Source organism: Macaca thibetana, chromosome 4 (genome assembly GCF_024542745.1).
Source record: "Macaca thibetana thibetana isolate TM-01 chromosome 4, ASM2454274v1, whole genome shotgun sequence".
Lineage (NCBI taxonomy): Eukaryota > Metazoa > Chordata > Mammalia > Primates > Cercopithecidae > Macaca > Macaca thibetana.
Window position 1 is genome coordinate 109,863,605 of NC_065581.1, and position 17,296 is coordinate 109,880,900.

The following is a 17,296-nucleotide window of genomic DNA, read 5'->3' on the forward strand; positions in this document are numbered from 1 at the left end:
TGTACTATTTGGAACAAAGACATAAAAAAGAAAGGATTAGGATTCTTGTACCCTTGGGAAAGGTAATGCAATGTTTAATTCTTATATTGCTCCTCCTTTCCCACTGGAAGGATGTAATCTTCCAACTGGAGGAAGTTCATCTTATATGTTTAAGAAGAACTAGAAATCAAGGTAGTAAGAGAGCATTTAAATGCTTTGAAAAATTTATTCGTTCATTGGAACATTCACTTAATATTACTTACCCTTACCTATCCTGATTCTATCATGCATCAGGCACTGTACCAGGAAGAGTAGGAACTGGCGATTTAATTGGCTTTGGACAAGTTAAAGTCTCTACATCAAGTATAACCCTGGGTACTGGAATAAGATCACAGTTGTGATTACCAAAGGACTAACATATCATCCATGTAATTTCCGACCTAGAGCCATTACCACTATAAATAGGTAACCTGTTTCCCTTGGTCTTGTGTACAAATGAATTCTATTCTTATTAGTGGCAACTCTGGCTATTTATGGATCTTTCTCATTTCATGAGCCATCTCCACTCCTAGAGTCAATCAGCCAGCTCTCCTCGTGTGTCTATTTTTCTGTTATTTTTATCTCACAGCCGTCAGTGTCTGGGTGCACTGCTGAACATTTCTTTTAAGCATTTCTTCCAGCAGCTTTTCAGTGGTTACCCTACTTTATCTTTCCGTTCAGAAAATTAGTTCAATTTTCTGCTGTCATTTCTTCTCTAAGTAAAATGTAGCACAGGAGACCTATTTTTATGCTAGGTAGTTTCAGTAGGTTTGACACCTTTGACCTAATCACATCTTGAATTACACTTCATTTCCACTAAACTAACACTTATCGAGTTATATGGGTTGAGCAAACTGCTTGGTGCTGGGGTATAAAGATGAGGAGCATACCATCTTGTTGGGGATAGGAGGAAGGAATATGCCTTCAAGGTCCTTTCGTTGATCCTAGCCTGCTAGTTTTCACTGAGGCTGGTACGGTACATGGTGCTAAGAAAACTGCTCAGAATTCACACCTAAATTTGAAGTGCTATTTGAAATTTTATCATGTGTATGCCAAATAGCATTGTCCCATTTTGCTAAGCTGAGTTGTTACCTGATAGTATTCTTTTCTCTCTTCTAAATGGAACAATGGGGTTTTCAAAGCTAAAGTTTCATGTAGATCCAAAAGTATCAATCCGCCAATTTCTATTGGTTCAATTTCTTAAATATTTCCCCATTTTCACAGCCACAGCTGTTGCCCTCTTCCCCTGGGCTTTTGCCTGTGGCCCTGTGTCCCTCCAATCCACTTGCCACATGACAACCAGAGTGAATTTTTCTTAAATGGAAGTCTGATTATGCCACTTGCCTGCTTACATTGGTTCAATGTCCCATTGTCCTTTGGATAAACTTCATACTTTAAGGCCGGGAGAGGTGGCTCATGCCTGTAATCCCAGCACTTCGGGAGGCTGAGGTGGGAAGATTACTGAGGCCAGGAGTTCGAGACCAGCCCTGGGCAACATAGGGAGACCCCATCTTTACAAAAAAAGTAGCCAAGTGTATTGCCTCATGTCTGTAGTCCCAGTTACTTGGGAGGCTGAGGTGGGTGGATTGTTTGGGCCCCAGAGATCGAGGCTGCAGTGATCCACTGCACTCCAGTCTTGGCTACAGAGCAAGATCCTGTCTCAACACACACACACACACACACACACACACACACACACACACACACACATGCCTTTAGAATCTGGCTCATTGTGTGTTGGGAATCTTCAATATAGTTACCAGATATGGTACTACCCCCGAACTTCTCTAAGAACTGGTTTATGTAGTCCTTGATATTGATAAAGTTTCCTTGAATCACACTATGGTGATAACCAACTGTTATGCCCGAAATCATGATTGTTTAGTTTTCTTTTAAGATCAGTTTCTCATTGAAATAAATAAATAAATGAATAAATAATACTGGCATATATGAATCTTCAAGGCTTGATTATAAAGTTCTCTTGTCGGCCCGGCGCGGTGGCTCACGCCTGTAATCCCAGCACTTTGGGAGGCCGAGACAGGCGGATCACGAGGTCAGGAGATTGAGACCATCCTGGTCAACATGGTGAAACCCCGTCTCTACTAAAAATATAAAAATTAGCCGGTTGTGGTGGCGGGTGCCTGTGATCCGAGCTCCTCAGGAGGCTGAGGCAGGAGAATCGCTTGAACTCAGGAGATGGAGGTTGCAGTGAGCTGAGATGGCGCCACTGCACTCTAGCCTGGGCGATAGAGCGAGACTCCGTCTCAAAAAAAAAAAAAAAAAGTTCTCCGGTCCTAGATAGATATTAGCAACACTATTCAACTAAAGAAGGAAAACAGTCTTAGTTTAAGGATCACAGGGCTCACAGGGAATGAGGCAGATACTCTCTTTTACCGCTATACATAGTTCCTGTACCCAAAGCTCCTAAAAAGGTTTCCCTGAAACAAAAAATTATGTGTATAAATCATGGATATTTCACTCAGTTTTCTTGCTGACAAGGAAACGATCAGTGGATGTGGATGCATGTTTATGTCTGCTACTGTGGTTATTTACTCTTGCCTGGACTCTCACCTGTGGGATGATCTGTCTAACAGCAAACTGGTACTTGCTGTGTTTGCTTCACAAGACAGCTCTGCATTTGTCACTCACAAAGCGTCGGTCTTTATGTGGCTATGTGTAGTCAATAGCCCGGACACGATTTCTGCCTGCACGAAGCATGCATGTCTCACCGCTCACTCCATCTCCGTGCTCGTCGTGTGAACTTCAGGGAGAAGAAGCGAAGAGTTTATTCTTCACGTTTCTGGTCAATTAAAAAAAGCTGAAACTTTGCAGTTTGCTTTCAGGCTACATCAACATAACCCTATGTTGAAATAAGGGGCCAAAGCTGCTCTTCACGCGGGTCAAACACAGGAGACTTGAACATATTTCCTGTCACAAGGACTTAGGTGGGAAGGGCATGAGAACTCTTTGGGGAATAGATTATTGGTAGGGGTGGGAGGGGCTCATTAACTAGAAAACTTCTGTCCTCACATGCCACCCCTGCCCTATGCATTCTATATTTCTTTTTTCTTTTCTTTTCTTTTTTTTTTTTTTTTTTTTTAGATGGAGTTTGGCTCTTATTGCCCAGGCTGGAGTGCAATGGGGTGATCTCGGTTCACCATAACCTTTGGGGCTCAAGCAATTTTCCTGCCTCAGCCTCCCTAGTAGCTGGGATTACAGGCACGCACCACCATGCCTGGCTAATTTTGTATTTTTAGTAGGGACAGGGTTTCTCCGTGTTGGTCAGGCTGGTCTCAAACTCCTGACCTCAGGTGATCCGCCCACCTTGGCTTCCCAAGGTGTTGGGATTACAGGTGTAAGCCACCGTGTCTGGCCTGCAGTCTATATTTCTTTGGTTCCAGATTCTCAGTATTTGGAGGGTTTGTTGAAAGAAGATGAGGGAGAAAGGTATTGTGCATTTTAAAGAAATAATCTTTTAGTAGAACTAGAGATTTGTTCAGCAGAAGTCCATTTTACCTTCAAGAAAATACCAAGAGTCAACTCTTCCTGTGAATTCAAGTTTAATGTCAATCAATCCTATGTGGTTTTCTCTATGGATGTGCCTCTTTGGGAGTGAGAAAGGTATTTGGAGAAACTTTTGTTTTGCTTAACTTTGCTGATATTATTTACTAGCCAAGGTATTTTGCAACTCTGATTAATCGAGCAATAGATGGCTTTGCAGACATCTGTCAAAGTTCCACTATCTGCCACGCACCTAGGAAGTCATCATGCTTACTAAAGGCATCATAGGAAGGAAAAATTGATATAAGACCATAAATCTTTTGTTAAATTTTTTTTGAGTGCCTACTTTGTGTCAGTCACTGGGCTAGGTACTAGATTTTGAGCACATGGCATGTTCAAGAACATCAATTCTGTCTTGAATTCTTGGCTAGTCATTGATGCATTTTAAGCAGAGTTGTAGTTGTTCAGTGGTGTGTTGAATGGGTTTTGAGGATCTAGACTGCAGACGGGGAGTCCAGGAATGAGATGGTTGGTCATTGTTTAAGAGAAAACTGATACGAATCTGACTAAGGCAGCAATAGTGGAGATAGAGAGGGAAGAGAGATTTGATAAATATTAGGAAGAAACTTGGACAGGGGTGGTGCATGAGCAAATGTGTCGGAGAGGGGAAAGGGCAAACCTGAGATTACTCACAGGCTCTGGGTTGGACCATTGGGTAGGCAGTGTTACCACAGTGTGTGTACCATGGTGTCCCACACAGATAAATAAACAGATTGTAATATCAATTGCAGAGGCATAGCAAACGTAGTGAGAACATAGAAGACAGAACAGCAGGAGAATATATAATTAAACAACAGGCTTAGGAGTCTGACTGGCTGGGCCCCATTCTTGGCTTTGCTACTAGCTGTGCGTGATCTGTAGAGAAGTTTCTTAACCACACCAAGCTGAAGTTCCTCATCTGTGAACAGGAGGACAAAAATAGTACCTACCATGAAGATCTTCGGAGATAACATAAATAGCTTATTACAGGGGCTACAAATAAATAACAATGGGTGAATATGAGATTAGTATTAGAACTAACTGCCTTCTAATGTCAGAGAGGGCTTCATATGGAGGTGCCATTTGACCTGGATCTCAGAGGATGAGTAAGCATTAACCAGGAGAAGAATGGGGAGGGAAATACAGTAGTCAAAAGCAAGGAACTGTTAAAGTGCCTGATATTCTGCAGAATAGAAAAAAGTTATCTGGGTATGGTGGCTCACACCTATAATCCCAGCACTTTGGAAGACCTAGGTGAGAGGATCACTTGAGGTCAGGAGTTTGAGACTAGCATGGGCCACATGGCAAGACTCCATCTCTACCAAAAAATAAAAAATTAGCCAGGTGCCCTGGTGTGTGCCTGTAGTCCCAATTGCTACTTGGGAGGCTGTGGTGGGAGGATTGCTTGAGCCTGGGAGCTTGAGGCTGCAGTGAGCCATGATCATGTCACTGTACTCCAGCCTGGGTGAAAAAGCAAGACCCTGTCTCAAAAAACAAATAAGCAAAAACAAACAAACAAACAACAACAACAACAAAAACCAAACCAAACCAAAACAAAAAAGCAAAAAGTTTTGGTGGTATATTGAGGCCAGTATGACAAGAGACTGGTTTGTCATTTGTGGTTTTAAGATGGAATCTTATAAATGAAATAACTGACTTCCATTCAAAGATGGTACACATTTTGACATTCCATTCATCTTCCAACATATAGCAATGATAGACAAAGAAAAACATAGAAAGACAAAAATGGATAGTTAGGCTCAGAAACATGGTAAGCATCTCTATGGACCAGAAATGAAAAATGCAGCGTGACTGAAGCCATGAGTTGGATGGGCACCTGGTCTGGAAGCAGGAAGTAGTTTGCCTCCGCCTGCAGGTTAAGGGATGGGGGTGTAAAAAATGTTCCACTAAATGTGGGGAGAGCTAGGTTCACTCTGTGATGACAATGGAGCTTTCCCATTTGTGAAAGGAGCTAAAGATAAATGGAGGAAACAGTTGCCAAATCACTGCCTGAGATGACACATTTTGCTAGTTGTGGGCCTTGGGAGGAAGGAGATACAGACACAGGCGCCAAACCGGGAACTAAATTTAGTCACCAACTGGATCAGTGACAGAATATACAGATGTTTCTTGACTTACCATGGGGTTATGTCCTAATAAATCTGTAATGAATTGAAAATATCTTAAGTTGAAAATGCACTTAATACACCTAATCTACTGAATATCATAGCTTAGCATAGCTTGCCTTAAACATGTTCAGAACACTTAAATTAGCCCATGATTGGGCAAAATCATCTAACACAAAGCCTATTTTATAATAAAGTGTTGAAAATCCCATATGAAGGTATCATACCAGGTATTGCTAGCCCAGGAAAATATCAAAATTCAAAATTTGAGGTGCAACTTCTACTGAATGCATATTGCTTTTTCTTTTGTACTATCATAAAGTCATTGTAAGTCAAACTATCCATCATAAGTTGGGGACCATCTGTGCAAGATTCTCTGTGATTAAACTAGGATATTATTATAGAACTAGTTTTGCAATAAATGGAAGTAACTTCTAAACCACAAAAGAGAGAGCCATAAGCACAGATTGGAAGAGAGAGAGAAAGTGAGAGTGTGTGTGTGTGAGAGAGAGAGAGACAGAGAGAGAGAGAGACAGAGAGACAGAGAGAGAGAGAGAGAGACAGAGAGAGAGAGAGAATGCCATATAGACAGACAGTAAGGCAGAGAAAGAGAAGACATAATACTTTTTCACTTGCAATTGTGCAAATTTAAATTCTGTCATAGCCTGGATATTTGTGTCCCTCCTATTCAGTCCTCACAAATGTATACATGGAACCCCTAATCCCCATTGTAATGATTTTAGGAGGTGGAACCTTTGAGAGTTAATTAGGTCATGAGGGCTTCACCCCGATGAATGAGATTTGTGCCCTTATAAGATGAGACCAGAGGCTGGGCGCAGTGGCTCATGCCTGTAATCCCAGCACTTTGGGAGGCCGAGGCGGGTGGATCACAAGGTCAGGAGATCGAGACCATCCTGGCTAACTCGGTGAAACCCCGTCTCTACTAAAAATACAAAAAATTAGCCAGGCATGATGGCGGGTGCCTGTAGTCCCAGCTACTCGGGAGGCTGAGGCAGGAGAATGGTGTGAACCCAGGAGGCGGAGCTTGCAGTGAGCCGAGATCACACCACTGTACTCCAGCCTGGGTGACAGAGTGAGATTCCATCTCAAAAAAAAAAAAAAAAAAAAAAAGACCAGAGAGAGATGACTTTTCTCCCTGGCCATGTGAGGATATAATGAGAAAATGGCCATGTGCAAACCAGTAAGAGGGCCCTCACCAGACACCAGCTCTGCCCACATCTTGATGTTGGACTTCCCAGCTTCCAGAACTGTGAGATAAATATTTGTTGTTTAAACCACTCAATCTATGGTACTCTGTTACAGCAGTCCAAACTGACTAAGACAAATCCCAGAACACATTTACAAATAATAATGCTAAGAAAGATAGAATATAGAATAAAAAATTAGAAGATAGCTTCATTTTAAATTAAATAAAAAGTTAAAAGCTCGACAAAATGTTTAAGTACGAGGTTCAAAGAAACTTTTACATTTTTTGAAGAAAAATCAGGCACCAATAATAAACTATCAGTTGGTTTTGAAAAAATTTAGAAATATCAGAAAATATCTTCCTTGCAATAGCTCAATAGATGGCATAAACATTGGATACTTTCAAAAAAGAGTATTAGTAACTTGGAATTAGATTTGAAAAATTGATAGAAGACATAAGTAGCATAGAGAGATAAAGAGATTAAAAAAGAGCTAAGATATGAAAGAAAAATCACTCATCTCTAACATAAATCTAACAGTAGTCCCAAAAGAAGAGAATGAGGAAAATGGCAGAAAAACACTATTTGAAGACCTTTAAAATTTTCCATGCTTGAAAAAAGATGCAAGCATCAATTAGAGGATTGAGCAGTATAAATAAAGATAAGTCCATAACTAGAAACATTGCAGTAAAGTTACAGTATCTCAAGGATGATGAGAGTGCCTTAAGAGAGTGAAAAGAAAAATCAAGTACAATGAATGATAGACTGATAGCAGAAATCTGATCAATGTGATAGTTGTTAGAAGACCAATGATCAAAATAGTCAAAGTACCAGGGGCAAAAATAATTTTATACCCACCTCAATTATCGTTCAATTTTGAGGTGAAAATAAAGGCATTACAATATACACGGAGACTGAGAATTTACTACCTATGGATCATCATTAAAAGGGACTATTCAAAGAGGCACCCTCTTAAACAGAAAAGTGGATCCAATGGGAAGCTATATGATAAATGAAACAAAGATGATCTCAGAAATAGGAAAACTTGTGATTTCTGATTGAGAAATAATAACTTAATCATAATAAATGTATGATTAAGAATAATAATACGCTTAACATTTTTAATGGAAAAATAAATATGTAGACTGCAATAACAAGAGAGTAGTCATTCAAACAGGGGTTACAATATGCTAAGTTATGTTATATTTATGATGAATTTAGAAATACTAAATTAAACATCAGAGAAATTGCATGTGAGAAAGAAAAAAGGGAAAAATAAATGAATGAAACCAAGACCGCGAAATAAAAATGCTGTTAAATGTAAGTAGATTAAATTCACCTATGAAAAGGCACAGATAATCTTGTTATATTAAAAACATCAAAATGTAGTCATATGGTCCTTATAAAAGAAATGGCAAAAACCAGCCAACAATCACACAGAAGTTTGAAAATAAAAGGACGGAAATACTAACAAAGTTGTAACTCCAGCAACAAAAATTAAAGAGAGATACAAAAGATTTGGAAAACAAAATTATCAGTTTTGATTTAGGTTTACATAGAATGTGATTTGATTTGACTGTGTCCCCACCTCATCTGGAATTGTAATCCAGATTGTAATCCCTGCATGTTGAGGGAGGGACTTGGTGGGAGGTGATTGGATTATGGAAGCAGTTTCCCCCATGCTGTTCTCATGATATTGAGTGAATTCTCATGAGATCTAATTGTTTGATTAGTATCTGGTGCTTCCTGCTTCTCTCTCTCTCTCTCCTGTCACCATGTAAGACTTGTCTCTCTTCCCCTTCGCCTTCCACCATGATTGTAACTTTTCTGAGGCTCCCTCAGCCATGCAGAACTGTGAGTCAATTAAACCTCTTTTGTTTATAAATTACCCAGTCTCAGGTAGTATGTTTATAGCAGTGTGAGAATGGACTAATACAGAATGTTTACAAAATTTGATTATGTAATAAGACACAAATAAATGCTAATAATTTCAAGAAATTGGTATCATAAAGATCATATGTTCTGAACAAAATGCAATGAATTTAGAAATTTAAAAAAGTAGTAAAAATTTCCCATATGCTAAGAAACCTATAAATATACATTCCAATGTCTCATTCTAAAGAAATGATTTGGGATGGAAAAACAAGGAGATACAAGTAAAGCAAAATTCACAGTAAATGTATAGCTCTGACTGTTTTATTATAATAAAAGCAAAGAATATAAATAAGATAAACATCACCTTTAGGAGCTGGAAAAAGAATAACAGAGTAAATTTTTTAAAAATTTAAAGAAACAAGGGTAATAAAAGCAGACATTAATGAAAGAGAAAAAAACAACAAAGAAACAGTAGAAGGAGACATAGGAAAGATTTATGAAATTCTGAGATAGAAGACTAAAACATATTCCTGGTTGTAGAGAGCTAAATTTTATATATTACAGGAGGGTCTGTAAGTAGGACACTTTGGAAGAAATGTGGGAATATCTAAAAAGTTAAAGACGCACATATCCTATGATCATGCAATTCCACTTCCAGACACATACATAGCCCAGAAAGATACCTGCATATATGCACAATGGAAGTTATACAAAATTGTTAATTGTGACATTTTTGTGATAGCATAACACTGTAGATAATTTAAATGTGCATCAATAGGTAGAGATAAATTGTGGCATTTTTCTTCACTGCAGCACTGTGCAGCATTGAAAATGAACTAGAGATACATGTATCAATGTGAAAACATTACAGAAACATAATAGTGAAAATTAAATGTCGGTATTAATGTTATTACTTATAGTTTTGTTAAAATATTATATATAGATAGTAAAAGTGCAAGGGAGGCCGGGTGTGGTGGCTCAAGCCTGTAATCCCAGCACTTTGGGAGGCTGAGGAGGACAAATCTCTTGAGCCTATGATTTCGAGACCAGCCTGGGAAACAGAGCGAGGAAAAAAAAATTGATAATAAGCAAGGAGATGATCAACATCACATTCAGTTAGTGTAATGTGAGGAGAATGAGAGAGAAATGAAAAAGGAAAGGAGTACACAGAGAGATAACAGTATACTTAATTCCCTTAAAAATCATCTCAAAAAGAAAAAAAGCAGAAAGAAATGGATGATCAATGAGTTAGAATATGAATATAATTGAAGCCTTTGATACTGTATTGTTGAAGTGCTTTCTAAGTGTGTATCTGTATCTTACTGCAAGAGAAGGGTTTAAGCACAGAAGCTTGGTTTTGAGGGAGGTCTGTGGCAATCTCTGTCCCTTGGCAGTGTGCCTTCCTGTTACTAGCATGACGCCTCTTTTCAGTGAAGATTCTTGAAAGAGTAGTCTGCAACGCTGTCTTTATTTCTTCAATACCCACTCGTCTTTCAACCCACTCGGACTGGTCTTGTAGCCCCACACAATAGTTAAACTGTTTTTGCCAAATCTCTAGTGAATCTGTCCTTTTTTTTTTTTTCTTTTTTTTTCTTTTTTTTTTTTTGAGACGGAGTCTTGCTCTGTCACCCAGGCTGGAGTGCGGTGGCATGATCTCGGCTTACTGCAACCTCTGTCTCCCAGGTTCAAGCAATTCTCCTGCCTCAGTCTCCCGAGTAGCTGGGATTACAGGTGCCCACCACCACACCCGGTTGATTTTTGTATTTTTAGTAGAGATGGGTTTTTACCATGTTGGCCAGGCTTGTCTTGAACCCCTGACCTCATGATCTGCCTGCCCCGGCCTCCCAAAGTGCTGGAATTACAGGTGAGAGCCACCGTGCCTGGCCAAGAGGGGCTTGTCCTTTGTTTGTTCACACTGACCGTATTGGAAGGTTTGGACCTACCTTTCTCTTGTATTCCTCCCTCTGCTCCGCGACCACCTTCTCTCCTGCCTCTGCTTACTTTTTCTTTGTGAACTGCACAGTCCCCTCGCTTGGCTTCTATTGCTTTTCTGGGGCATGTTGGTTTCCCTTTGGATTCTGATGTTGAGCCTTTGTCATTCTATACACTCTCTGGGTGATCTGACTGAAACATGAGACTTCTACTCTTTATACAGTGATAAGTCACAATTTTATACCTTTATTCCAGATTTTCCTCCCAATCTCTAACCCCTTAAATACAACTGTATACCAAGTGTTTCCACTTAGATGTCTCACATGTTTATCAAACTCAGTATCTTTACTACTGAAACAATATATATATATTTCTAACTGTGTTCTCTATGGTGCTAAGTCATTCATTGTAATTGTTGAAGCTAGAATCTCCACGATTTTTCCTGGAACTTTGTTCTTTCCCACTTTCTACCTTGTCTTCCTTCTTCTTCCCTCTTTTCTTGTGCCCTTCTTGCAGCTTCTTATCTCCTCTCCCTTCCTTCCTTCCCTTCTTCCCAGTCCTCCTTTCATTTCTTCTTTTCCTCTTCTAGGTGGAAAGTGCTATGGCATCCGTCTTCCCTACAATCTCTAGTCACTGCTTACCTGCCCTACTTCTTTTTTTTTTTTTTTTTTGAGACGGAGTCTCGCTCTGTCGCCCAGGCTGGAGTGCAGTGGCGCGATCTCTGCTCACTGCAAGCTCTGCCTCCCGGGTTCATGCCATTCTCCTGCCTCAGCCTCCCAAGTAGCTGGGACTACAGGTGCCCGCCACCTCGCCCGGCTAGTTTTTGGTATTTTTAGTACAGACGGGGTTTCACCATGTTAGCCAGGATGGTCTCGATCTCCTGACCTCGTGATCCACCCACTTCGGCCTCCGAAAGTGCTGGGATTACAGGCGTGAGCCACTGTGCCCGGCCCCTGCCCTACTTCTTAACAAAACAGCAACAATGCAAACAAATCCCCTACCAGTCTACTCTGCAGAGTTTTATTCTTGAAATAGCTCTTGTGGCTATGAGAGTTCAATGCCAGTACCTTGAAAAGACTCAGAGCAGTGCCTGGCACATGTCAGCATGATATGATTATTAAACTGTATTCACGTTTCTTTTTATATTTCTTTTCTTTTCTTTTTTTTTTTTTTTTTTTTTTTTTTTGAGACGGAGTCTCACTCTGTCGCCCAGGCTGGAGTGCAGTGGCGCGATCTCGGCTCACTGCAAGCTCCGCCTCCCAGGTTCACGCCATTCTCCTGCCTCAGCCTTCCAAGTAGCTGGGACTACAGGTGCCTGCCACCACGCCCAGCTAATTTTTTGTATTTTTAATAGAGACAGGGTTTTCCCCATGTTAGCCAGGATGATCTGGATTTCCTGACCTCGTGATCCACCCACTTCGGCCTCCCAAAGTGCTGGGATTACAGGCGTGAGCCACTGCGCCCAGCAAGCTTTATTCATATTTCTTAGCTGTCATTGCGGTTTTTAAAAATAAGAGATGAGGTCTTGCTATGTTGTCCAGGCCAGTTTTGAACTCCTGGGCTCAAGAGATCCTCCTGCCCTAGCCTCCCAAATCACTGGCATTATAGGTGTGAGTCATCACATCACACCCGACCTCTGTCACTGTTTTTAGTTCTGCTTCTATTATTATTATTATTAGAATGTCTGTTGTCTGTCTCCATTATTCACTACTGTGAGAGATTATTTCAATTAATGTATTAAGTATTATTTAAGGTGGTTAGTCTTCTGAAAAAATTAAGCAAACTTTTCATGTTTTCACAGGTAAATGTTTATTAATTGGATGCTTTAGAATCTCCTTTAAAAATTTGAGTCTAGTTTTCCGGGAAGGATAAAAAACGCTTGTGATGTCAGGCGTTTCTGGAGAAACATCCCTAATAGCTCTATCAGTGCTGTGCTGATTTGGTACGGCTCTAAAATAGTCAGGAATTTTTGTGGCTTGGTTCTTAAAATACTGGTAGCTTGAAATTGTCAATGATGTGAGGGTTTGTACCATCGAAATTGACAAAATCCACAAGTTAGGGCTCCTGCAACCAGAGAGCCCATTTTACCAGCATATCACTGTATAGTTTTTGCTAAAATCACTGTGAAGTCTGATGCAATGACAGAGCATCTTACTGTGAATTTTAATACATCTTGGGGTAAATTTTGCCTGCAAGGTTAAACAGCTACTATATGGATTATAAGTCAATATACTAGTTACCTGTAACCTGGGCCTTAGTCTCATCATTCAATATCAAAGGAGTTTCCTTTGTGTGTTTTCTACTGTTCTATGTGGTTTTGAGTGATTCGTGGCCAAATGAAGTTTTTGAACCATCTTTTAAAAAGTTAAAGAAAAATACACTTCTTCAATAAAAAAGAAATACATATTTTCAAAGAAAAATTTCCCCTCAATTTTAGAACCAAGTTAGGGCAAAATCAGATTTTAAGAATAATTTTTTAGTTTTACCTATAGCATTCAAACTGGAAGAAAATAGAATGAGAAAATATCTTACTAGGCTCTGAATATTTATGATGATAACAAGTTATAATTTCCCTTATTGAAAAACCATCTCATAAAATGCTCAACTGGTTGCTTGGTTTTTTTTTTTTTTTTTTTACTTACCTAGTGAAAAACCACATGAAGATCTTTTTGAAACTGACTAGTTCGCGGGTTCCACTTCCTGTTGTGAGGAGTAAAATCTACCTTAGATGCAATAAAGTTCTCAAAGATTGTTTTCATTGTCTCATGTAAACCAATTTAGGTTTCAAATTCATGTATATTAAGTGAAACCGAAACTCCCCGAATTTGTTATTTCTATAATGCAGTCTGTTTCTGGTCAGGGAAAACAGTTTTAACAGTTAATAATTTGCTTTAAGAGAATTACTGTCAGAACAGGGGTGACTCAATGACTCAATAACTAAGCTCCCCTCTTTACAAAAAAAAAAAAAAAAAAAAGACTTTCTTTGAGTTGGGTGCCCGCTCTGCTTGAGGTATTGTTCTCATCCCATCCTAGGCACAAGAACATGGTGTAGACCAAGGGTTGGTCTTGGGCAGAATTGAGACAAAGCTCACATTTTGGGGCTTTCCCTGGAAGTAGCCCTAAGGTTTGAAGGTGGAGCCGGAAGTCTCCAGTCCCACTGGGTGCTCACAACGAATGGGTAGAGAATACTCACTGGTACCCAGCTGGGAGTGATGGAAGGAGCATCACTTCCTCTCTGCCTTGGCTGATCCCATTGCTGCCCTCCAGGGACTTTTCTCTCATTTGTTCATTTGTTCATCTGAAGGCTGCTCTTCTTGTTTGAACTAATGTAATTTCATCTTGTTCATTGCGGGCCTGAGCACTCTAGGAATGACTGTTAACAATTGGTTCTTGGTTTGTCTTAAGTGCTCCCTGGGAACTCCTGGACCCCAGATTTCCCAAATCTTACCCAGCATCTAAATTCACGTATTCTCTTCTTTGTCCTTAGTCCTGGCTCTCAGCTAAAACTTAGCCACTCAAATAATATACATATTTGGGCAAAACTATTTTGCCAATAGGTACTAGTTGGGTTTTACTGATCTCAGAGAATTGGCATATCAAAAAAAGGTCCCAGGAGACGATTTGAGGGAATGACGGGAACTTTAGAACACAAGACAGGTCAGTGTGGGAGATATTTGTGAAGTGAGGCTGAGACTAGGTCCTTTTCATGATAACTTGCCTGGATTTTAATAACATGCCATGATTATAACATGTCTATCTTTGCTTAAAATTTAAGGCAATTATTGCCATCTTTATGGATGATTAATTTTGGGGGGGATAAATTTTACTGTAACATTCGTCAGATGAAATGTCAGTGCAGTATTTCTTGGGATCTATATTCCCCAGGAAATATAATTTAGACACTTTAGCTTCATTATAATTGCTGAAGGAAACATAAATCATACTTATAAAAATCATGATTTTTTTCTGTTTATTAGATATAAAGTATTTGTTTATGTCAACGATATAATATTATATTACATATACTCACATAAAGGAATGTTGTTTAGTTCTCCGAGGATTTTCACAAATAAATCTTGTCAAATCTTTATAAGACCTATAGGATTAGAATTTTTTTTTTTTTTGAGACGGAGTCTCGCTTATCAGTGTCTTCATTTTATAAATGAAGAAGCAGATTCAGAGGGTGCTATTTTCTTGGGCAGCACAGCTACTAATTATAATAGCCAGGAATTGGTTCCAGGCCTCTGGATTTAAAGACCCTCTCCTCTTTTCACTGTCATATCCCTTCTTCAAACATAGAGTAGAACCATATACAATAGCTATGAGATCAATAGTTAGATATGTAGAATATAAGCCAGGCATCTCTAGAAAACATTATAAAATGCTGTACTAAAATTGCATACCAAATTTAGAACTGCTTTTCATTTTTAAGCTTTTTTCCCCCTGTGTTCTCTACCTGTTAACAGAAAAGGTTATCTTTCAAATTTAAATCAATTCAACTTAGATATTTGTAAAGAAAAAACAAAACTTCTTTAAGCAAAATTTTTTTTCTCTCTCTCCACACATACACACACACAGACATACACATATTTGAAAATACTTAAAAATATTTTTTATTTTTGCTGGTAGTCTGATCGTATGTTTGTTTAAAATGTATTGTGGAAAAAATGTATATTTCATATATATTGTCTTATGTCTGATTTGAAGATTTGAAGAGCTAGTACAGAATAGTAGGTGGTTGCTAATTTATCTTCCATAAAACGTGAGAAATATTCAGAGATATTTCAATACAATTCTGTAAATAAGAATTTCCTGGTAAGGAGGGTTGATTGCTACTGAACTCTCAAAAGAGGTTGTGGAATTTCATTTTCTGGGATATTTAATTCATGTGGTTTAGGTGTAACCCTATGTGGGAGCAGGACTATGAACGGAATAGTCAAGTGACTCTAATATTTTGAGATTGTAGCAATTATCCTCCAGGTTGATCTGAATAATCATTGTTATTTAGAAATTGCAAAAGAAGCAGATCTATTTTTCCTTCTCTCACAAAAACACAAAAGGGGAAATATTTTTTGATTTTTAAAACTTCCGTGAACACTGTGCTATCATAACTAAAGTAGTAGCGAGAGAGCAGCTAGTGGGTGGGAACAGGAAACATTAGTGATAAATGCTCTGTGACATTTTTTTTTTTTCAGGTTCAGCTCAATGTATATTGATTCTAATTAGCACATTTTGTGCCTTAGCTAGTAGCTCCCCGTTAGCTCTGCCTAGAGAGGTTTTTTTTTTTTAGATTCCATCCTGCTCATAAACACTGCCACCTCCTCCCTCCTTCTCTCTTTACAAATGTTACAACACAATCAGAAATTTCCTCTTTTCTTTCCTTCCTGCATTTTCAGCAGGTTCCCTTGCGTCAGAAGCCGAGGAGGAAAACTCAAGGTAATTAGATCTCTTTTGTTTCTTTATCTCCTTTTTGTGTGCGTTGAGTGTGGCTTTCCTCCGGGATGCCTTCCTTGGGATCAGATTTTTGTCTCTTAATGCTAATATGAGGAGGTGGACGGCAGATTAATGTTTGGTTATTGTTGAATTGATTTTAAGAAATGACGACATGCTGTTCATTTGGATTAATCCCTCGTGGTATGTCGAAAGAGCTTAGAAAAACTGGCAGTGAGTTGGGAAGTAGCTGTGTTTTGAGGTGGGCATTAACCCTTCAACATCTATTGCATAACTACGGCTGTTATTGTTGAGAGGAGCGATGTTACTGCACTGATATGCCTGCCAGCCTTACGATTTTAATTATTTTCAACTTATTCTTGGTGAATACTATTCTTAGACTAATACTTGCATATCAGCCCCGCTGCGCTGTTTCTTTGGCTGTATCTTATACCTTCTAAGCATCAAACGAATGTTTAAAAATAAAACAGACACATGGCTTTTTTTTTTTGCATTGGTTTTGCATAGGCTTTGCATAAATCTTGGTGAAAAATCCAACTCCCTCGGGGGTTAACAATTAAAAGTTGCCTTTCACTCTGTCACATAAATCAGGATAATACTTTACCTACCAAATCAGGGTAATACTTTACCTCTTCATGTAATCATTGCAGGTTTTCTCACGATGAGTCGGAGGAGGATATCGTGTAAAGATCTGGGCCATGCTGACTGCCAAGGGTGGCTGTATAAGAAAAAGGAAAAGGGAAGTTTCCTAAGCAACAAATGGAAAAAGTTCTGGGTGATACTGAAGGGGTCGTCACTGTACTGGTATAGCAATCAAATGGTGAGTCTGCTTTCTTCCTCCTGTTCCCAGCCATTTTAATGAGGGGCACGTTAAAGGGATCAGGTGATCCCTATGGGAAAGTTAATTTTGATTTCTGGGAATTGGAGCTGAGTAAATAAACAAATAAGTTATAGAAGCCATTTCTGGTCCAGTAGATATGTAGGTTATGCTATTGTGTTTTATGGAGAAGAAACCCATCCTGTTTGACTACTCTGGTTGGGGAGGAAGGGAGTGTCGACGTTTACATCCTTGCTAAAGGAGACTTTTAAGTTCTGTTATAATGTTACTATTCCACGAGGGATTGTAATAGTTTCAGGATTTATGTGGGC

The 17,296-nt window shown here is 39.1% G+C and overlaps 1 protein-coding gene across 9 annotated transcripts in view; it reads left to right on the forward strand.

Annotated features, from left to right (window-relative positions):
* Window positions 1-17,296, forward strand: part of IPCEF1 (interaction protein for cytohesin exchange factors 1) — a 203,853-nt gene that overhangs the window by 98,659 nt on the left and 87,898 nt on the right. For 4 of the 9 annotated variants that reach the window (XM_050786801.1, XM_050786802.1, XM_050786804.1 and 1 more), the window contains 2 exons: window positions 16,093-16,132; window positions 16,798-16,967. In XM_050786801.1, the coding sequence (XP_050642758.1) occupies window positions 16,093-16,132; window positions 16,798-16,967 (210 nt within the window). Of the gene's footprint in view, window positions 1-16,092; window positions 16,133-16,152; window positions 16,389-16,437; window positions 16,510-16,797; window positions 16,968-17,296 lie in introns of those variants that run through there. The other 5 variants (XM_050786805.1, XM_050786806.1, XM_050786809.1 and 2 more) reach the window with 4 other exon arrangements.